This window comes from Corvus kubaryi, unplaced genomic scaffold (genome assembly GCF_017639235.1).
Source record: "Corvus kubaryi isolate FWS band 111438036 unplaced genomic scaffold, C.kubaryi_AGA036_p1.0 37394, whole genome shotgun sequence".
Classification (NCBI taxonomy): Eukaryota; Metazoa; Chordata; class Aves; order Passeriformes; family Corvidae; genus Corvus; species Corvus kubaryi.
In genome coordinates this window covers 6,948,017-6,971,215 of record NW_024581133.1, presented here as the reverse complement: position 1 = coordinate 6,971,215, position 23,199 = coordinate 6,948,017, and the positions used below count along the sequence as shown (strand labels likewise).

The following is a 23,199-nucleotide window of genomic DNA, read 5'->3' as shown; positions in this document are numbered from 1 at the left end:
GCAGATCGCGTTCAATTACTTATGCAAATCCCAGGCACACAGGTGGGGGTCAGCAGGAACTGCAGCAGACCCAGAGCAACTTTTCCCCCGTTGGGGAAAGTTGCATGAAATCACTCAGCTCCAAGTTCGATTTACTGTCAAAGCACAAAGGACAGGTGTTGCTGGGCACCTACAAAGGCAGGAGTACAATGCTCAGCTTACAAACTGTAAAGAGTTAACACCATCTCTCTCCCCAAGAATAATCATCTGCTTTGGGACAATTCTCAGGCATTTTTGTTTACTCAGCACAGGCCTTTGTATTTCCTTAGAGCTGGAAAGGTGGGACTCAATTCCTCAGGGCACTACAGTGGTGTGCAAAAACTGTATTTTCTTCCACTCTTAACACCTTTCTCCAGCCCAGGTGAATGGCACCAGCCATATCCACCTCTTCCAGCACCCAGGGCTCCCACCAGGACTGTGCAACTTCCATGTTCAAATACTTCCATGGATGCCAAGCTGGCCTCACCAGCACGTGAAGTGCAGACACCGGTGCATTTCTGGGTTACAATACAGCAAAGTGGTGGCTTTACTTCCTAGAAATCATTTCCCCTACTTCAGGTCAGCCTCAGGAAGTAAAGCCCATTTTATGACATTGAGCTGACTCACAGCTCACAAATAAGCTCAACAGGGTTCACTTGCAAATATCCTGTGCTCGATTGCTCCCACACTTCAGGTGTGTTGGTGTCACACACAGCAGGTTTGAAAAAAAAAAAAAAAGATGTGAAGGAGGAGAAGGGTAACTTCACACAACAGGTGTTAAATGTAAATGGATCAATTATGATAAACAACCTTTCAATGAAAACCCCAAAAGCACACGAGACACTATGCAAATCTCATACCCCTAAGGACAAAACCCCCTGTGGGACTCCTGCTACATAGCTCAGATTTTAGCTCCTATTCCTTTCCAACACTGATAAAATACTTTAAATTTCCTCAACAAATTATGTCTGTTGCTGTTCTTGTTGATAATCTCCACTTTAAAAAAGCATAAAAATTTATGTAAGCCGAATAATAATTTTTTATAAATGGTGACTTTTCCCACAATATTTTGCATGCAGCATTTACAGTAAAGAAAGCACAATATAAAAATCTGATGTGTTTTTAAACGGCATTATTAGAAAAGCTCTGTTGAAGTGCTACATGTAATGCTTCAAATATCCCTGAGGCTAATTTAGTTAATACTAATTTCAAATTAAACTAACTTACCTATATCCATTTTAGAATTTAAAATTTGACTGCAATTTTAATACACCCAGAACATCATCCAAGTTTATAACAGAAGGTTACAGTAACTTGATTATATATATATGTGTTACCACACTATTTCAAGTTCGTGTGCTTAAGGAAGGTTAAATACTGGACATCAAGAATACTATTCAAACACCTGAACATCACATAGAGCACATGTGATACAACAGACAGTTCAGAGTTCTTTTTTATTAATGTTGGTTTAAAATGCAGGAAGACAACACCAGAGAAAAAGAAACAGACCAAGATTCAATTAAAATTAACAAAATGCAAAACTCAGTAATATTTACAAACTAGAAAACAAAAATGCATATAGTTTAATTTCCAATTTTTGGAGGAGGCAACCCTTTAAATACAAAATGAGCGATTTGGTAATTGCACTTCTGCATTCCCAGCAAACAAACATTTTCAGTATTTCACACTTTTCCCACATCAAGGTTAAGTTTATAAAAATCTGTAAAGAATCTCATTACTCGACAAAAGTAAATAAAAATACTCTGAGCAAAAATACGTTAAACAAAACAAGCAAAGCATCTGGTGCCTCTTGTGAGCAGTCCCAGGGTATATTTTATAATACAAAATGCCATCACCAGCAGGACAAAGTCTCGTTAAATTGTATAAAAATATTCTAAAATACCTCAACAGAATCAAAGTTCTACAAGCTAAAATAAAATCTGAAGTAAGAGGTATCCGACACAGAGGCACTTTCCAGTTTATATTTCAAAATAAGCTTTTTTTCATTCATGTAACTTTTTCTTGTGCCTATTTACTATAATTTACTACTACACCAGGCTTCTGTATGGCCCTCAGTTAAAGTTTAGACTTCTGAGATTCTTCAAAGAAAAATTTGCCTTGTATGTAAAATGGTGCAATGCAGCAATGGCTAAACCGACAAGGTCATTTTTCACAGCACAAAAAACCTAAAAACTGAAATTCAAAAGCTGGAAAAACATCATACAGGGGCAAGTGCTGCCCTGAATAAAGGTACAGTACCTTTTGCCTAGGACATGGGCCCTTAAGTCACAACACAACTTTCAGAAATTGCTACCAAAAAAAATTAGGGTGTGGCATGCTAACAATCTCAAGGTCATTCCTTAAAAAGGAAGCAAAATCAGTAAAATGTTTTCTATTAAGCACTGACAGTAACCCAAGGCTGTCAAAGTAAACAGGGTATTCACAGGTTTTACAAAAAAAAAAAAAAAAAAAGAAAGTTGATAGGTCATACCTCGATGCATTGCTGTGGACTGAACCCTCCTCTCCTTGGCTTTTGTCCTTATTTCTCATCATCTTTTTATTCTTAAATATTAAAAGGGGGTCAGGGGTGTCTGTTTGCTTTGAAGTCCTGTGCCCAGGTATTTACTGTCAAAAGTTGAAAGAAAGGTAAGGTCCCAGTTCGTTTCACTGGCTTTCATTATCAGGAACAAAGTCCTGTCGCTGCAATGATATTGTTATAACAATACACAACACTGATCAACACGGCAAACCGGAGATTTAAAACAAATAATCATTTTTACAAGAAAAATCCGAGAATAAACACAGGAGAGGAGCATCCTGCAAACTTTCCCAAAGTAACACTGGATGCAAATAATCTCTGTATCTTATTGCGTCATCCCAATACAGCACAAATCGGTCGAAAATCAAAGTACTCAAAACGACAGAAATTTAAAAATTATTATTATTAATTGCTCACCTACCTGATCCATGCACCGCCGCCAGGACCAAGTCGATATTAGTTTCGGGTAGTGGAAAAACATTAGATCCAAAATATTTAGAATTATACCGATAAAATACAAATTTCAGAAAATGAAAAAAAAATATATATTCTAATCCCAAAAATATGCTGCCGATAAAGCAAAAGAAGCGGTAATTAGTACAAAAATGTCCGGGGGAAAAAGCTCATTAGGAGAGCGCACAAAAATGGAGGTACGCCATGGCTTCTAAGCTGGAAAAACAACGACCTGGGCTCTCTCCACGGCTTCTTCTTTCCAGCAAGGCACGAAAAAGGAGCCCTCAAAAGCTGCTTTTCTGCCCGAAAAAGGTCCGCTCGGCCCCCGATTAGTGCCTAGGAGAGGCAAGGGGCTGTGGGGGCCCCCTGAGGCTGCCCGAAAGTTAGGGAAAGTTGCGTAAAGTGTTGGGGAAGGCACGGAGCTGAGCGCGCTCTCTCTAAGGCACAGCCGCCATCTAGAGCTCCTTCCCAGCTCTGAGCTCTGCCTTTGATTGACACTCTCTACATTTACCCCACAACTCAGGTGATGTACCATAGACCCACCCCTTCATTTCTACCAAAAAAAGAGAGAGCCTCCACCTAAAGGGTGCCTGCTACCCCACAGCCCTGGCTCCTTCCAACTACCCCAGCTCAAGGGGCACCTTAACCCCATGTGGCTCAGGCACCCTTTGGAAGCCAGAAAGAAATGGAATTTGTGCCTTTTGTTTTAAAGATTTGCTAAATATTTCAGTGCCTGGGCTAAAATTACTTCCTCCCTGGACAGGAAGTGGTGCTGTTACAAGCCATTTTGAAGGCATGGAACTGGAGCTCACAGCCATGTAGGCAGCAACAGCCCACTCTGGGGGCCACCCCACCCAAGGGGCAGTTTAGCTTCCCCCCAGTTCGGTGGCAGAATCCCCAGACAACAGCTGTTCCCTCTGCCCCCCAGTGCTGGCACTGGCAGGGGGGGACAGGAGCATCACCCACTCCCAAACCAACCCCACAGAGCCGAGATTGCCCTCCAGCTCCACAGCGCCTCCCTAGTGGTTTCCCCCAACAACTCAAATCCAACAGCCACACCATTTCTACCAGCTATGCCAAGGCACTGCGGTCAAGTCAGTCCAACACCATCGAATTGCTTATTTCTAATGCACTTTCTTAACCCATTCATGGTCATTAACAGATTTTTAACACAACAAATTAATTTTAAAGCTGCACAGTAACCAAGCTGCAGAACTGCAAATCAATCAATGGACACCTCCAAACACAACATCCTGGAATTGGGAAGATGTATCACCAAGGGAATGGAGGTGATCCAAGCAGCCCCTGACCGCTTGATTCTGACTACCAGTTGTCTTCCACGAGCAAAACCAACTCCTTAAAGCACAAGGACATCTTGCATATTCATAAGCATCACAATAAGACAGAGCCATCAGCCACTGGGGGACCACCAGAGGACAAACGGGCAATGGGCTACTTTGGGGTTCTATGGAACATCCATGACACAGCATCCCAACAGCTCAAAACCATTCAACCAGTAGAACCAACACAGTCCCCCTTTAATTCCTCCACAGACCTGCCATTCATCTCCTACAACCACCTATCCTCTTTCCACAGGGGTTTCACAAGGAACTCTCCAATGCCACAAGCCATTTAAAAAAATTCCACTTTACCAATTATTCACAGAAGACTCCTTGCATCTCAACTGCAAGAACGAAAAAACCACAATGCAAGACCATTCCAAGCATTTTTGGGTAACACTAAGGAAAATCCACTCATGTGAATGAGAAACCCTTCAGGTTGGTCCCAGCATCCAACTCCACCATAAAAACACATGGCAAAACCAAACTGGAGCAAGCGTGTACCATTAAAATGGCTGAATGGAACAGGTATGAGCAACTCATCATGGCAAAAATGGGTATTTCCAAAGAAGTCTGAACAAGGCAAATGGTTAAACACAGACAACGAACAGGATTTTGCCTGGGTTTTCAAAGATAATATCAAGGTTATCTCAGCACCAGGTTTATCATCTTGGCCCTCCAGCACAAAACAAAAGACAACTTTGAGTTTCAGGTGAAATATATGGAGAAGAAATGGCTACCATTAAATTATTAGACCCACTAGAAACCTGTAAGGAAATCATGACTTCGAGCATTAGAATAAATTTAAAATTCATTTGCAAAGGTTAACATGTAATCTGTAGCACTATCAAAAACAACTCAGTTTTTTCTCACCAAACACATGGCACAGTATCACGACACTAAGGCTACATGCAAGAGCAGTGAAGCAGATTGGACACTCGCACAGAACAATTTTTAAGACCAAAGAGACTGTTCAGGAAGTCTGTAGTCCAGGAAATCTGTTGAAAAGCTTCTGTACCCACACACAACCCAAGAACATACCTAAAAAAGTTACACAAAACATTAGAGTACTCCTTTATTGTGATATTTTCTCAGCCTTCAACTGGTATCAATTCCATCTTAAAATAACTTCACAAAGTTCAGCAGCAGTGTCCTGACAGTAGGCCAAGTACTGAAAACCCCTCATACTAAGCACCTCAATGAACAAACCAGCGAATACAAATTCATTGGAAGTCATGGCAAAGTGAACATAATTTGCAAATGAAAACCACATTTGAAATCAAGTACAGCACAAAATTTTACCTTGCCTTCAGTACTCAGCTAAAGTATTTCTCAGTTTAATAGCAACCAAAAATGTAACCCACTTCAATATCAACACAATAAAAAAAAATATTCAGCCAGAAAGGACAAACACAAAGTGTGAAATAAACCAAAACCTTTTATTTAAAGTCACTTGAAAAAATTACATTTTCTCAAAAGGGGTAGCAACAGATCTTGTACCAAATTAATTTGCCTGTCATGCAAACACAACCCAAAAGGAAAATTTTGCCACCCAGTCCTCAAACAGATCCATCATTGGATAGTCACTGATTAATTCAAATGCAAAGTCCATTTTGAGAGGATGATCACAACCCAGATCTTCTCTGGTTTAATAACATGAGAGTCCACGTTTTAACATCCTTTTCTTGGACAGACATCCCAGCACTCATGCATTAGTCCACTTCCTCAACCTCTCAATCCCCAGTGGAACTGCCATCTTGGTGTCTCATTCGCAGACTCCTTTTGACACTCTTCATCTGAATGGATTCTTTATGAAAAATTAGAAGAAAGATGCTGTTGGAATACACATCATATCTTTAAACTAAGACATTCAACTACTGTACCTTGAAGATAATTTAAACATGTAACTCATGCTTCATTCCATGTTACACAGTCCACAATATCTACTTTTATCAGAAACAATGTCAAACAATCACTTCAAAAATCAAACATAGGAAGTTTAACCAAAACTATAAAAAAACCAGGAGAAATTATTAGAAGTCCAAGAACCCTTTCAGGATCCATGAATTCCATTTGAAATTTCTTCAGGAGTGTTAAACTACTACAGAAATCTGGGGTGGGAAATCTAAGAAATTTGCTCTTGCAACCGTTTTCATTGCACTGGCCCATCCTCTGAAGCTGACACTGCTTAGTAGAAGACCAAGGTTCTTGTAACAAGTCAAAAATTTTAAATACTGTTGAAGCTCCTTCCTTCAAAGACAGAGATCCATCAAAATCAATGAAAACTGGTTTCTTATAGACAGATGGTGACTGGAGACAAGACATTCCACCATCTTAACCCAGTTTTCCAGCTCATGAAAGGTGCAGAGTGCAACAGCAAACACACAAGCAAATGGAATGACTGGTTTAGTTACTGGTGGGAAAGGACACATCAGAAATCAGATGAAAATGGTCACATGTCACACTAGCTGCCTTTAGCAAGGCTCCTGTTCCATACTCCAACCGTACTCATCATGTAACAGCAACCAAGCCCACAAGTGAGTGACAAACCAAACTGAGCAAACAACATCCACATGGATAAATACAAACCCAATGTTCCCATCTTCCTATCTTCTTCCAAGAAATGTAAGTTCAATTTACTTCAAGAAAACCCCTACTTCTCCTCACACGCAAAACTTAAGTACAGGAAGTTACTCTTAAGAACATTATTTTGAAATCAATGCTGACTGTAGGGCTGACATGCAAAAAGGGTTTTAAAATGCCTTCATGATTTTGAGTATCTGCACTCCAACATCAATTTATTCTTTTGCATATGTATAGGTTTAACCTTGTTTTAGTCAGAAAGCCAATTTCACCACCAGTCTGCTCCCTGATAATCCTGGGCAGATTCTGACAAATGATGCAGAAATTACCCACAGCCCAGCAAAATCTAGTGGGGCCATCTAGTGGTCTCCGCCTCAGCATCCCAGTCTCCCCAGTCTCATCTCAAAATAACCAGTTACAGCAAAGCAAAGAGCACTGGAAGCAGTGCGACAAGCCCCAGTCTGGCTTTCTCAAGTACCCATGAGTCCTGTTTTATGCTGTTCTACAGACTCCCTTGTTTTAAACACAATGTATTGCACATCAAAGTGGGATAAGGGATCTGGTAATTCACGTTCCACTGTGAAACGTGTGTAGCTGTAGGAATATTCAACCCCAGGACATTCAGTTTTCAGAAACTGAACTTTCAAGTTTAAAGAAATGCTTTGTTTCTAACATTCAACTCATTCTCAGTTAAGGTAAGGTATTAAATATTTTGAAAGGTATTTTTCTCTCACACTAAGCTGGTTTGAGGGTTGCTTTGGGTTTGGTTTGGGTTTTTTTCTAGTTCTCACTAACCTGATTTCAAATATATTTAGGCACTTGAATTAAAATTTTGAGTATTTTTTCAAATTAATGCCTTGACCGAGGCATCAAAACATGAAAAAAATGACCACCACAAAGTTGTCCATTATTGTCACAATCAAACACTCAGAAGTACTAACATGAGTACAGTGGAAACCCATAAATAAGACCATTAAAATAATCTGTAGTTATTTTCAATAAGCTTAACATACAGAAATCCAATTACTGGCATCAACTTTCCCCACCTCTAAAAAAGGTAATTTAGTTACATATTAGTCACCCCTAAAAGGCTCTTTCCAGTTGGGTCAGCCCTCTGCCTTAGACACTCACAGGACCTGCCAAAAGCAATTTCAGGGCAAATTTCCCTACTGGGTTCACCTACATTGGGTTGGACCAAAAACTTTGCAAGTAACCCCATGATGTTCATCTTAAACTCTTCTCTAAACCTTGTAAAATAATTAGCAGTAAACAGAACTGATGAGGTATTATAATTAAGAACACATCCTTGTTCTCCAAGTTATTATACATCAAAAAGCTGCCATAGGAATGGCTAAAATAATAATAGCAGCCTCTACACTTGTGAAATCTACATTTGCTTTAAAAGCTTACACAGCACTTGTTTACTTATGAATTAAGGCACATTTTACTAAGAAATTTCAATAATGTTACAAAAGTACACTCCTCCATGAAGACGTATGCAGTGATCCTACACTTGAGGTAGATACTGAAAAACCCATTTTTTTTCCCTAGATGACATGAGTCTTCCATTCCTTCTGTAAAATGCATTAGGCATCCACCCATTTTTCAAGCTTCTATCATCTACTAGTTACTGGTTTTGTTTCCAAGCACTGCATTTTGGTCACGACAAATCAGGGACCTGGGTAGTCATGTAGTACTGACAAAGTTTTCTTCAAACCACTGGCAACACATTGACACTCCTTGCCATCCATTCCCAACCTGCCTAAAGATTCAAGGCAACAATTACAAAACATCTGAGTTTACAAAGTTTTTCTCTTCAACTTTTCTTGCAATTATTTGTTGCTACATTAAAAGATCACAGAAGTAAGACAACCCTCATGGCCAAACCCATGGCTTCAGCCATTTCAGGGGCATTGAAACCCTGCATTCCTTGAAGTGCGAGACTGAAGCCGAACACGTACAACACCCATGCATAAGACACCAACACATTTACAAACTTTTCCAGAATGAAATCTGAGGCTTAAACTTTCAACTGAGGTGACCTACTTGGGAAAGGGAATTCAATCCAACAGAGGGAGCTGAATGGACAGAAGGAGGTTCTGAGCAAACCAAACCTCAAGTTCTACACTTCAAAGTTCAGTAAAGCAAGGTTTTATTCTCAAAGACATCCCTGGTAATTCTTACACTGAAGGAAAGGACAGAGGTGTCCTTTATTGACAGCTAAGTCCATCATGTTATTCTGTACAGTCTTTAGCAGGAACTAAGTGCTCTGGACAGCTCTAAGTCTGCTTTTACCACCAGTAGATGTTCCTTAAGCAGAGCAGCAAAAGCACAACTCATGTAGGTTTGGATATTTTTAGGTAAGAAAGGCTATTTGCCAGGTTTGTCAGATTTCAAGGTTAATTCCAAATAAGACTTGACTTTATTCACACATGCACTCTTTTGCGGGTATTGTTTTTAAATAATAAATTTTATTGCATTAAGCAAAGTATGCCAAGTTTAACAAAGCTCCTGGTGTTTTCAAGTATTTTCCTTCTTCTTAAAAAAAAGAATTAAAAATAAACATCAGTGCTTCAACTAAACACCACGTTAACCAGAGAATGCAATCAAGATCCACCCATCTGAATGCTTTCACAACTGCTTTTTGAAGCAACTTCTTTTGTAGACAACAGTTTCAATTAAGTCAATTAAGGGTTTCACATTGACCCCTTCCTTTAGGTAAGGACTGTAAACCAGAAAAGGACAGAAGAATTACTCGGTATGTAACTGAAAAGCCAAAGTTCTACTCAAGAAGCCAGATCTGACAATAGCTAATTTACAACCCAATGGAAAAACAAGAATGTACATAGAAAGATGTAGGAATCACATGGAGATTAATATTAAAATGGAACATGAGTCATGTGTTTAGAGATTCTAGCAGGTGATTGGGGCTAGGAAGACATCAGTGGATAGTATAGAGCTAGAGAAGAAACATATCAAGAAATAGGCTGCTCTACACACACCTGCAGTGGGAAAAATAGCTTAAGACTTCTGAAAGAACAAAGCAATAGAACTTAACAGAGATTACACACTTATCAAAACTGAGCTCATGTACACACATTAAAAACTTAATTCCTCAAAGTCCATGAACTCTTTTGCTACTTCTTTTGCTTCAGGACTGAAACCTCAAGTGATAAAATTGGTCCAAAATGAAAAGGACCCAGAAGCAGCAGGAGCCAGAGTAACACAGCCTCACAAGGTTTGCACCTTACCCCCACATATTCCTTTTCCCTTTCAGAAGAGCTCTACATTAGTCTCCACACCATGGAGCGGATGAGAAGCACAGGACTTTGGAGTACAAAACCAGCTTCTCCCAGCACCTGAGGCAGTGCAGAAGGCAGTGGCTGCTGGAGTGCTCTGCTAACAAACACAGCCACAGGACAGCTAAAATTCACTGTCATCTAGCCACTAAAATGAGTGGATTTGCATCTTGGAACAACATTTTCCCAAGCTATCTGAAGCTTAAGGAAGGCCTTGCTCAATCAGGTAGCACGTCAGACTGAAAGAAGTGGCTCCAAGAAACTGTCTCTTAAAGAAAAGCATATATTCCAAAGCACAGTGCTACAGGAATAGAGCTTCCCACAAAAAAAAGTTAATCCATGTACACAAAATGCAATGGATGCCCTAATTAAATACACACAATCAAGGAGTCTGAATTTTAAGCAGACAGGAAGACAAAAGGACTTGTGTCTTTCCACAGGCAACTCCCAAGAAAGTCACAAAATGTGCCAGAGACAACAAAAGGTCAAGACCAAATTCCTTTTAGTCAAGGAAATGGGAAAAAATTCTGTCCCTATATTCATCCAGTATAGAACTGAATTAATTTATCTCTACTCAAGCCTGCCAATTTTATGTTTTGACTATATGAGGAATGATTTCAAGTCTATCATCTAGCAGTTTAATTTTAAAAAAATACAGGAAACTGTAGTAGCATTTATCGTTTTGTGCAAAGCCAGAGCTTTATGAATGAAGAACAGAAAAAGAACGATTGTAGAACAGGAGACAGTACTGTCTGCTAAAAGGCTCTCACTGATCCTGACAGAAGCATAAGGGCAACACAAGATGCTTGTAGGGCACGTTCTTCCTGCTATACTTTCCACACCATTTGTTATCCAAATTGTGTGTAGTACCTCTCCAGAGACAGACATCTGCATACCAAAAACCCTTCTGAACAAGCAAAACTGTGATATAGAAGTTCTCAGTGAAATCTGGAGTCAAATCACAGAAGCCCCCAGAACTACAATCAGATCTGAAAGCTGTTCTGCAGCCAGACAGGGAGAGAGCACTATCCAAGTACTGCTCATTTCCTAAGAGCCCAGCAGGAATGATCCTGGGGTCCTCTTAACTAAGCTTTTCTAAAACACACATGCACACATGGCCACACACTAATTAACTTCTGAATGTATTCAGCCAAAACCTTCAGCCACTTAAACATTATAGCCATGTGTGGCTGCTGGGGGTTTTTTAAAGCTAAAAAGTAAATGTTATTAGGAATAACAACTTACCAGTGCTTCAACCAAAAGCAGCTATTTTGCTTACAGTGAGTAAATCAATTCCTCAACACATCTGTAGGAAAAATGGGATATTAAAACACTTGAATTAAAATAAATTTAAAAATAGAAGAGATCTAGACCTTAAGGTCTAGAAGACCAAGCACTAGCTTTTATTACAAAACCCCTCATATGAAAACTCAAAAAAATCCCAAGCATTCCCAGGTCACAGCATGTGCTACAAAAGTTATTTTTATAAAAAAAAAATTTAAGTACCCCTATGGAACCTGTTATTAAAGAACCTGCAAACCACCCAAGGAATTCAGATCCAGTCCTATACACAAATGCATTGAGAAACAACATTAAAAAAAAAGTTCTTCGAAATTTTTGAAGAAGATCAATCACGCATCAAGTGGAAGTACGCTTAAGCAAACTGACTTGCCCTTCACAATAGGAAATAAAATGCTCTTTTTATTGACAGGAAGTATCAGCTGGATGCAGGGCAGTTACATAAAACATTTATTTGGAGCAAATTATCTACTTTATCTCAAAGTTACTCATGCATGGGCAAGGTCCAAATGTGAAAATCTGACTTTGAAAATGCCTATTGGCAATCTGTATCAGTAACTTTTTAATCACAGTTACCTCAAGCAAAGGTAGCAAGATTAAAGTAAGACCCAAAATTCTAAAACAACTAATGAATTCCCTTTTTACTGTAAATTTCAACTAAATGAAATGAGCCATTCAAGTTTATGCTCCTGACATGTACAAGCAAAACCACTTCTTCTGTGATCTCTCAGAATCTACTTATATTGAAATATAGCCTCAAATACATAAAAATTAATGAACCTATCCAGTAACAGCATATTGTGCAATCCTCTAAACCTCTTCCATCTGATAGCTACTCAGATGTGTAGAAAGAAATATGGGATGAACAGGTTTGTAATTTCTTTGTTGATGTAATTTATTTAAAACTGTTATTATGGAAAAAGCCTTTAAAAAGGGAAATGACAAAAAAATATAGCAGTAGACCAGCAGAAGCATGTAGAATATCCTAATGAATGTGAAATTTAGAGGTTTAAGAATATATAAATGACATTTTAAAATGTATTTGAATGTGCACAAGCAGCTGCTATTAAATAAAAGCACAGAACTTCTGTGAACTGCCCATCCACCATTTCAGAAGAAACACAACATGGCTGCTGGACTCTGATCATCCACGAGGCATGCACCAGTCATCCAAGGCATGAAAAATGAATCAGGGAATGAATCAGAGTTACTTAGGCCCTTTGAATCATTTCACTCAAAAAAGGCCACTTAGAAACTACAGCCTAATATATGAAGACAGGTTAAGTTAATGATTGGAAGATTCTCAATTTACAGCCCTCAGCCGTTTTCAGTAATTCACGGCACAGCTGCACATCCATCATTGCTTTCAAGTTAGTTTTTGTTTTCTTTAGTTCTAGAGCAAGCACACAGCTACGGTAGTTTAACACAAACTTTAATGAGGGTATTTAATACGGCTGTCACCACAAAGCATCTTCCCCTAATGACAGTGTTACAAAGACTCCACCGGAGTTGTGTTCTCTGACCTCAGCACACTTGTGCAAAAGAATCTTACATTTGGCACAGTGGTATCACGTAGCAGTAGTGACACTTCTTTTCTTGGAGTGAGTGGATGAACCAAACAATGACTTTTGTAAAAAAAGCACCAGGATGTTGATAATGTATTACATTTCATTCACACGAGTTATTTTCCCATTATTATAGAATATAGCACGGTATTTCGAGTTCTTAATTTTAACATCCAAAACACATTCACTCTTAAACTACAGAATAAATCACCAAAGCTGCAAGTTAATGCCACAAGCCAGAAACCAGAGCTTGGAAATACAAGTCTTGGCTGAAAAAAATTAACCTTTCACGTTAACAGCTCTATTTCCTGTATCTGATGTCAAAATCTTTTAATCAAACTACTTGCCGTAAGTGTTGTAGCCTGGGTGATTAAAAAAAAAAATCCATCCCCTATTTAAAAATAAACATAAATTTACTTTTTCAAGGCATGCTAATAGCTGTGGCTTCTTTTTGTTTTAAAATTACAGACACTTGAGGTACAGTACAGCCTACACCACACAAAACATGCTTGGCCTCATAGGTCCATGGCTCCTTCCCCCAAAGATTGGCATTAGCTCTCACACAGTGCACCTCCTTCTACAGAGTAAGAGGAGAGGTCAGCCACCCAAAAGCTATCACCTGATATCACATTTTCTCTTGTATTTATTATTTAATTAACCAAGTATTTTGGCAAAGATGATGTGTATCACCACACCAATGTTCTTCCATGTACGCTGTCAATGCTACAAAAATCAATTCTATGAGAATACTTAATATAGGTTTGTATCCCCACAGAGGAACAGCTTCCTCTACTGAAAAGGTTAGGATCCAACCTGAGACATTCTCCGGACCACCCTCGATCCTCATGAGCACGCTGTAGCGTAGCCATGAACTTGGAACTTCCCTCAAGTCCCAGGAGTGCACTTCTAACCCACTGAGGTCTACTTAACCTAAAGGTGAATCCACCATTTGTTAGATGAAAACAAGTTGCTCTTGCAAGAAAAGGCAGCTCCAAAGAGTTCACAAAATGGACAGTTAAAGCTGCTTTTATTGTAATGTCTATTCAGCACAATCAGCATCAGAACAATACCGGAAAGATGCAAGACCGTTAAGATCAAAGTGCTCAATTTCATAGTTATCATAAAATTCTCAGGTCAGCCAACATCTGCTCTTGAGCACTGTATTTTTTAATTTTTATTTTTCTACTTTTTTTAAGAGCAGGTCAGTTAGAAACTGCAGATTCAAACATTTCAGAATTTAGTATTAGGAATGTAAGGCGAGTCTGATGGGTTCAATCTCATCACTATTACCAGAATTGTGTGACTCAGGCTGGTCTTGCCTTTATCGTAATAGACTGTGCAGTATCTGTGATTTTTGACCCTCTAAACTGAAAATTCACGTGGGATTTTAGATATGCCCTGTCATTCTTAAGGTATGAGATCATTTCTAACACAAACTTCTAGTTCTCACACTTCCCATCAGCCAGTTATACGATGAAGTTGCAGGAACACACTGACATATCACCTTGCTTGTTAGCTGTGTTTGCTGCAGGACATCCATGATGGTGGCACATGTCCAATCTCTATAAATATAATTTGAACTCTACCTTGCACATCAGCAGTGACTCACTGCAGATAAGCAGTTATTAAGCCCAAGGAGACATTTTTCTAAATCTTATGGAAAATTGTATACAATTTCTTTTATATTAACAGACTGAAGGCTTCATCCAAGCCAAAAAGAACAGCTGCACTCAGGTAGGGGTTCACAATTCTATCCTTTAGTTATCATGACAAATTATGTAATTTTAAAAAGCAAATCAGCAAAGAGTATTTTTGAGAATCCTGATACATGTGTCTTCATGAAGACGCCTCACACTTTGACATCCTGGGTATGCACCGAAGTACATGAGCATGGGAAGCTGCAAAAAGGAAGCAGTTAAGACAGGCAAACAGGATCCCCAACTTTTAATTACAGAGTGGTGGAAGCCTGACTCAAAGGCAACATGTTACTCTGATCCTAAATACAGAATCTTAAGTGTAAAAACAAATAATAAACATTAAAAAGCTGCTTTGTTTACACTGCAAGGAGGAGAGCAAGATACCTCATAACAACTGGGTCCCACTTTAGTCTTTTAGAATACAATTTACACCAAAACCAGAATTTTTAAGTTTATTGTATAATCAATTACTTGAAAAGGAAAAGCTTTTGAGCGTCCCCTGCTAATGAACCAACACCTTGAACTAAGGAAAAGCATTTCTGAAGTTGGATTAGACAATGTCCTTAGGAGATGACAATCCTTTGGCTTTACCACGTGTCAACATGGTCATTGCAGACTGTTAAAAAGTTGTACTTATGAGTGACCATAAAAGTCTTCGAAGATGCAGGAGACAATACCATTGCTGTAGTATGCATACACTAAAAGTTTCCATATGCACTGAGCTCGAAAGAAAATAAATTCAACAAGGTAAAACACTGAAGCTTAAATGTTTAATGTTTATTTTGAAAAAAAATATTTCCAGCATAATTAAAAAAAAAAAAACCACAAAACAAACAAAAACCCACAACACAGTGTTACATACCTGGCACGCACAGTACAGAATTTTGCTCAAGGTCTTCTGCCCAACCAGTCATCTGAATCTTTGGAAGAACAATATCCAGTAAGAGCCTTTAAAGGAAAAAAAAAAAACAACAAAACCAGGTTTGTCTGAAAACAAGGTACATAGAGCAAAGTCCTAACATTGTTGACTAACAAACTTTTTGAAAACACCTAAGGAGACGTCTTTGAATAAATTAAAGTTTTACTGACAGTACAAAACCAATATTCTATCGTTGTTAAGCACTAGCCTCCGGGTGCCCAAAACCAAGAAACAGGCCCCAAAAATCTCCTCTTCTACAAATCCCTGAAGTCTCGGGTTACTACTTTCATATACATATTCTACAATACCGCCAAACATTAATGCTACAAACTCATTAAGTACCAAACCTAAACCATTTTCAAAGTTTAATGCAGGTTTTCACAGGTGAAACAGGACATATAAAACTTCAGTTTATATGCAAATACTGTCCTTTCCCAGCAAATACAATGTGTACATATCCGTACCCGTATATTATAAAAAATAAACAATCCACTTATTAAATAGCCTCAGTAAACTAAAATTTATGCCCAAGCAGCACATAAACACGACGTTATTTGGAGACAGTCTACCTCTAACTGCAAAGAAAAGCTTTTTAGAAGTCCAGACAATTTATAAAATGTGTCCCCCTTCATATAAAAATGGTACTTCTTTTCCTTCCCACCTGCACAGTAGCAAAAAGGCAAATTCCAGTTTAAAAAAAATAACAAGGAAAGGAGCACATTAACACAAGGTATAACCATTCTTACCTAAGAAAAATAAGGCATGAACGAATCCTCTGGAAGCCAGTCAGGAAATACGGTTTTGTTCACAAAATTCTACCTGAAAAAAACAAAGTATGGAAATTTTCAGTATTTTGCTTCAGAAAAGCAGAGTAAGTCATATGCCTGAAATTTATCGATCGCTAGGTAATTATTAAGTCGGGAAAAACTTGTGTTAGCAGTAACTGTATCTTTCAAACTGAACTCTAAAAATAAAAGTATGGGTGGTTGTACATTCCTGGCTGAAGAAAAACCCACTGGAGATGAGTGACTGACATACAACATGCATGATCTGTGTTTTTCATGACTAACTGTAGTCTGGTCTTCTGTCTCCCATTACTTTAATTTTGAAAGACTTAAAGCTAAAATGCCAATTTAAGATTTTTTTTTTACTGAGTAATTTATCACACAATACCCCTCAGCCCTTTTACTTTTTTTTCACATTAAAGTCTTTAGAAGTAGGCTATGCAAAATTAAATAAAACCTCTACTGATAGCAAGGTTATTTTAAAATGGCTTCTGTCATCAGCTTCTCTGAATTTTAAGTCCTAAGTTACTTCATCTCCCAAAAAAACATCTTTTTTTGCCCTTCAGAATACAGCATTAAAGCCTTCAGCTTCTTTAACCTTTAATCAGATCTCAAACTACGCTCTTTTAACACAAGGAACACCATATTTGCACTACCTCTAGCCAACTTTTCTTGCCTTTTGTGAAAAGCCATAACATTTTATTTTACAGGAGCTGTAAGTATCACCACCACTACTTCATATTCCAGAAGTGAGTATTTACAGAATGATTCCACAATTTTTAAAAACATTTTAATGCTGGATTAAAAGATATATAAATTCAAACCCCTATACCTTAAATACAAAAAACCACCACAAAACTATTGAATAAAACACATTATGAATTACAAGCGATTTATTATCTGGACAATTACCTGCTATTTTATTTTCAGCTGTTGAAAGAAACCAGTCAAAACTACCCAAAAAATTATCCTCTAATATACTTAAGAGAAGAGAAATCCAGCAGACACCCACCTAAAGCTAGAACTTTCTTTAGGGCAAAGTGTGTATGCCAGAACCTGTTCTACACTGCAGAACTGTTGCTGGGGTTATAAAACCACCATAATCCAAATCTAAAATAAAGACACCAAAACCTTTGCATAAAGGTGACAGAAGTCCAATGGTTGCTGAAACTTGTATTTCTATTTCCAAAAAAAGGGCTAACTTCAATTGTTGCAATGACAGATTCCAATTTTCAGAGGAAGTACCGAAAAACGTAGATTTACCTCCAACTGCAGTATTTAAAACCTGCACAGGGTTTTATAACCTTGCACAAGCTTGCACCTTTAAAATCCAGCAGATATGGCTATACACAACCTCCAATTAAAACTGAAGTTCTTAGTATTTACCTCTTGCTCTGCTACAGAGACTTTTCATACAGTTAGAATTATAATTTTACCCGTAAATTGGTAATTGCTGAATGCGAGCCAACCCAAAACAAACGTCAGACACTACCTTTAAACTTGCATTTTTAGAAAGTCTTGCAATAGGTGTTATACAACTTCTAAATTATCAGAACACCGAGACAACTATTAAAATGTTTCGTAAAGAGAAGTAACTGCGAGGTCTCCGAAAACCCTATAAACTGAATACTAAAAACAAACCTGACACCTAGTAAATGTTTTTTAAAAGCTTTCCACGTCAGACACAAACTCATCCGTTTCCTTATCGTGTAATTCGTATTTAAGTAACTCTCTTTTCTTTTTGTAGCGTCGTCTAAATCACAACTAGTAGTATTTTGCCAACTTTAAACTGCAGACTTGGCATGACCGAGCTTTGTTTTTCTCAAGCTTTTAAGTTTCTACATTGCCGTTTTAATTGCAAAATCAAATTTGCACGTAATTCCTCAGTTTCATTTTAAAGTTCTGCACCTGAATTGCTGTTACTCCCGTGAAGTCAGTTTCTATTGTTTCATAAAGTACCAATCTATCTCATCCGCAGCCTGTGTCTCTCATACTGGTTTACAAAGAGTTAAAAGCCAACACCCCACAAAAAAACCACTCCAACTTTTATTTTTAAGAGAAAAGGACATGGCGTCTTTGTTCTTAGAAACTACGAAAACATATCCTCATCCGAGCAGCGACGGGCGAGAAAAGCTCTTTACACAGACACAGGGCTAAACATTTCAGTGATGATGTCGTACAGCCTTCACCTCTCCCCCCTCCCTCCACTGCTGCATTGGAGTTCCAAGCTGGTTTGCAGATACCCCCCTTGCACGCTGCGCTGGGGGGAACTGGTCTGCAGCCCCCCCTGTGCTCGGTGCTGCACAGAAGAGCCAAAACCCGCCGCTGCTTCCCCCGGGGCTGCATCGGGGACGGGGCGTGCGGAGCCCCCCGGCTGCTGCAGGAGAAGGAGGGGAGCGCCCGCAGCCGCCGAGGATCACCGGGGCTCCCCCTGTCCCGCCGCTGCCCCTCAGCCCAGCCCGGTCTCGGGCACGGGCGGGGGTCCCCAAGGGTACCCACAGGTCCCCTCAGCGAGCGGCGGGGGGGAAAGGGGGGAGGCAGGGAGAGGCAGCGCCCCCTCCCCCTCCCGGCTCCAAGGACATTTTGTTTTTCCTCCCAAGGACAAAGGACAATGAGGAGCCCGGAGACTCCGGCACTTACCCGGCGAAGAGCAGCCCGCTGGCAGGCACCCGGGGCCCCGAGGACAGGGCGCTACTCCCGGCTCTCCCTGCCCGCGGTCAAGGGCGGCCCCGCGCCCGCCCGGCGAGGGAGCGGCGCGGGCAGCGCTCCGCAGCCCGGCGCCATTGCTGCCCGACCGTCGGCAGCCCCGCTCGGCAGCCCAGCTCGGCGCCCTCCGGAGCCCCGGAGCCCCCAGAGCACCGGGCCCGCTTTGGCGCCCGGGAGCGGCACCCAGGGCGCTCGCCGGGTCTCCCCGGCGCGAGCGGCGGGGAAAGCGCCGGGAGACGGGCGAGAGCTGCGGCTGCTCCCCGGCCATCTTGTGCCGTGTGTGTGAGGGAGCCTCCGCCGTCTCCTCTCAACTCCTTGCTCCCCTCCCCCCGCACAACATGGCCGCCCGCTCGCTCCTCACTGCGGCGGGGAAGGGGCGGCACCGCGCGCGAGCCCCGCCCCTCCCCGCCCTCGGCTGCGCGCGCGCCGCGCGCCGCTCCCCATTGGCCTCCCCCCACCCCGGGCCCCGCGCGCTCCGCCGCCGCGGCATCCCATTGGCCCGCGCTCCCCGCCTCAGCCGCTCCCCATTGGCTCCCGCCGCCTCCTCGCGCGCCGGCCGCAGCAGCCGCCCCTCAGGGTGAGGCGGGAGCAGGAGCGGGAGCGGGAGCGGCCGCCGCCCCCTCGCAGCCCCACCTGGCCGGGCTCTCCTACCTGGGCTGGCCCAGCGCAGCCCTGACTCCGAGCGCTGCCAGACCCCACTCCAGAGATGCCCTCATGCCTCCGCCTGCCTGCACTGACACACAGCGGAGTTCAGCCCCTGAGTTGTCTGCTGGCGCCCCGCAATTCACGGCCCCGTTTGCCGCCATTCCACAAACACGACCTCTGTTAACAGCCCTTGACATGCGCCGGGCCCAGGTACGGCTCACCCGCCAAGCACCCCACGGAGAGTGGGGCCACGAACCCTCTATTCCGATGGAATTCACACCTCTGTGTTGGGCACCCTCAGCTGCAGAGACCGGCTGGAGCACAGAGCCACCACAATCCTGTCACCTGCTCGTCTGCCACATCAATCCCTCCTTACTGCCGCTCAGAAACAGCACAGACACCCAAATAAAACTAGATATCCTGCTTTTGTTAGCCAACATCATAGAAGTTGTCTGGTGTGCCAACCTCACCATGACACTGTCTCCTATTCTGACTACAGCCATGGAAACCACTTCAGATATCAGCAAGATGGAAAGGCATCCCTCACATTCCTGGTCACTGCCACGAATGCTGTCCCCAGCCCCAGTTATGATGTTCCTCTCCAAGAAGCACATGCAGCAAACATGGCAGAACTGATATTTATATACTTCAGCAGTCACTTTGAATGTTATGCGCACCTTTCACCTTCTTTCATTTGCCCAGATGACTCCATTAAAAGCAGAAACAAATTGTCTAAGTCTTCCTTTTTCATAGTAATGAAGCAAGGTAGTTACGACAGAATTAAACTAACAATGCTTCAAATGATTATGGAAGGTCTCAGGATCCAGTCTGGCACTTGAAATCATGCAGTTGGACTTTGGCAGCTCTCTCCTGAGCTGAGTAGCTGAGTCCTGGAAAAGCTACAAGGAAGTGGCCAGCTGAAAAGAATCAATCCCTATGATTTTGAGCCAAGAGATGTATTTCCTTTCAAAATACAGAGAAAAGCTGACCTCGTGTATAGGATAGCAGGGGATATCTACTACTTGTAGACAGGGGGATAAGGTGTTACCATCTTCAGAGAAGGGATGGTGGTGACCCACATACAGGTGTCACAGTCAAGTAATCAGTGGTCGTACAAAAGAGTTGATACAGCTTCTCACTGAAAAAGGGCAAAAGGCCTTTTCTTTTTCCCCTCACAAGAAGAATTATTGAAGTTCTGGTCTATGGAGACTATGGATAGCAGAAAGCCTGTTCTGCAACTTTGTTCCCATTCAGATTCCTGCAAAGGCCAATCCTCTTGCTCTCAGTGGAACTGCTCACATGTAACTGTATGTAAAGGTGCTTTCGTGGACAGAACCCAGATGCTGTCCTCCTTGGAAAACCACCAGCAGTCAAAAAAGGGGGAATGAGGCAGGATCCAGATGAAAGTGGGGTGCAGCAACAGCACTTCTACTTATGTCAGCATTTTCAGCCGATCTTGCATGGTAAAACTTCACAGCAAGGCCCTAGATTAGAAATTCCATGTACAATTTCCAGCCTTTCTCTTGTTTCTTCCCAAAACACAAGTATGTTTCTAGAAAAAAGTATTTGTGATCACTTGCAATAACCACATGAAAGGGAGAAAAGAGATCAGGCATTCTAGACATAATTGTGCTTTGTAAGAGTAGTGTGATTCCAGCCAGGAGAGTTTAAGATTGTAACTGAACAAGACCTAACCTGTGTGCTCAGACTGTTATCTGATTTTCTCTAACTATACCAGACTGTCTAGTGTAATAGACTGATCCTCTTTTAAAAATTACCTATGTAATTTATAGACAAATGTTTTTGGAAGTCCCTTAATCTATTGCTGCTATTTGTAACCAAAAAATTACTCAAAGTCTACTATCCTCATTAAATAAATGCAGTGCTCCTCTTTTGCTTCCTGGGCACCAAGACCTGAAGCAGCTCCAAAAAACCTTACACGAGAATCCATGACCTCCTCTGTTCCTTGGCCCCCAGCGAGTTACATGGAGGTAAGCACAAGTACAGTCCCTCTACAGAGCTGTGGCTCCCCTCACACAGCTTTGCTGTTCCTTACCAGGAAAAGTCTGTTTTGCATTCTTTTTCCTAACAAAACAGTGGAATAAAATTTTCATTCCTACTGCCTCTGCAGTTATACCATTTTTTTCTTTCTAAATTCAGCATTTCTACACTGCAGTTTCCTCTATAAAGTTCATTTCTTCTCTTTCAGATGACACACTTTCTTCCTTCGTGTATCATTAGACCAAATACTTCAGGCACATTTATGAACCACATGTCTAATAATAATGGGACAAGTTAATGTTTCCATTACTAATTTTGGAACTATTTTCTGAGATTGCGTCTGTGGCTGGAATTCCAGATGGAGGCACAGAACCCAACTTTCTGGTACTCTATTTTCTTCTAGAACCTTTCTTCCTTCCCCCAGCCAGCCCCACATTATTATCCTTTAGGGACAACATACAAAGGCACACTGTGATCTCACACAGGCCAGTGTCCCTTCCCCACCTGCCCCAACCTGCCCTCTGTACCACACGACACCAAAAGATGGGTGAAGCAGTTTATTCTCTGTTGTACAGTGTAGCCCACAGATCTTTGGAGACACAAATATAATGGAAAGGCAAATATTGGACAAAGGTTAAACATTGTATCTGCCTTTTGAAGTAGAAAACAGGAGTCTAAACGAGACTGAGAGATGTGCATTGTCACCAAACTTTTCTTCAACCAAAACTCTCACTTTTCAGAAGAAATCAATGCCAATTTCCTAGGCCCTAGGCCAAACAGAATAGTTTGGATTACTTGGACAGAGAATATGCAAACAGGATATGGAATGCCCTTTGAGCACAGCAAGCTGTTTGTGGGAGGCATTTAACATCCTGTAAACTGGGTGTTTATAGAAGTTGTCACTTTGTTCTGAATCAAGCAGGGGCTCTGTTTTCAGGTTTTGTATGTAACCTGTAACATGTTGGTCAAACAAACAATCTGCTTCCCCCCCCCCCCCCCTTCTGTTTCCTTCCTCAGTAATTCACTATTAAAATCACAGTAACTGCTCAGGTAGATACAAATTCACCTTCCAAGCATGGAACCACATTCCCTGTGTGACTGGAGAAGATGATTACTGTGTATTGATCCCAGCTAAAGCTTTTTGCTACTGTCACAAGACCCAGCAGCAGCAAGGATATAACTCAGTTCTAGCAATGAACTCGTGCTGTTCATTCTGCTCCAAATCTGGAACTGGAATTGAAATCCAGACTTTTGCTCCAGCCGGTAATGAATAATTGCAAACACATCTACACACATAGAGAGAACTTCTACATATGCCCTTTTTGTTCCTAGGATTTAACACTGAAA

General features: G+C 41.1%; 1 protein-coding gene across 8 annotated transcripts in view; it reads right to left on the bottom strand.

Annotated features, from left to right (window-relative positions):
• CHD2 (chromodomain helicase DNA binding protein 2) overlaps positions 1 to 23,199 on the bottom strand; it is an 84,975-nt gene that overhangs the window by 51,106 nt on the left and 10,670 nt on the right. For 3 of the 8 annotated variants that reach the window (XM_042039250.1, XM_042039251.1, XM_042039252.1), the window contains exons 2-6: positions 16,462 to 16,534; positions 15,659 to 15,744; positions 11,481 to 11,541; positions 2,982 to 6,160; positions 2,513 to 2,646 (exon numbers count right to left, since the gene is read on the bottom strand). In XM_042039250.1, the coding sequence (XP_041895184.1) occupies positions 2,513 to 2,574 (62 nt within the window). In that variant the 5' untranslated portion in view covers positions 2,575 to 2,646; positions 2,982 to 6,160; positions 11,481 to 11,541; positions 15,659 to 15,744; positions 16,462 to 16,534. Of the gene's footprint in view, positions 1 to 2,512; positions 2,647 to 2,977; positions 6,161 to 11,480; positions 11,542 to 15,658; positions 15,745 to 16,461; positions 16,535 to 19,140; positions 19,579 to 23,199 lie in introns of those variants that run through there. The other 5 variants (XM_042039249.1, XM_042039248.1, XM_042039254.1 and 2 more) reach the window with 5 other exon arrangements.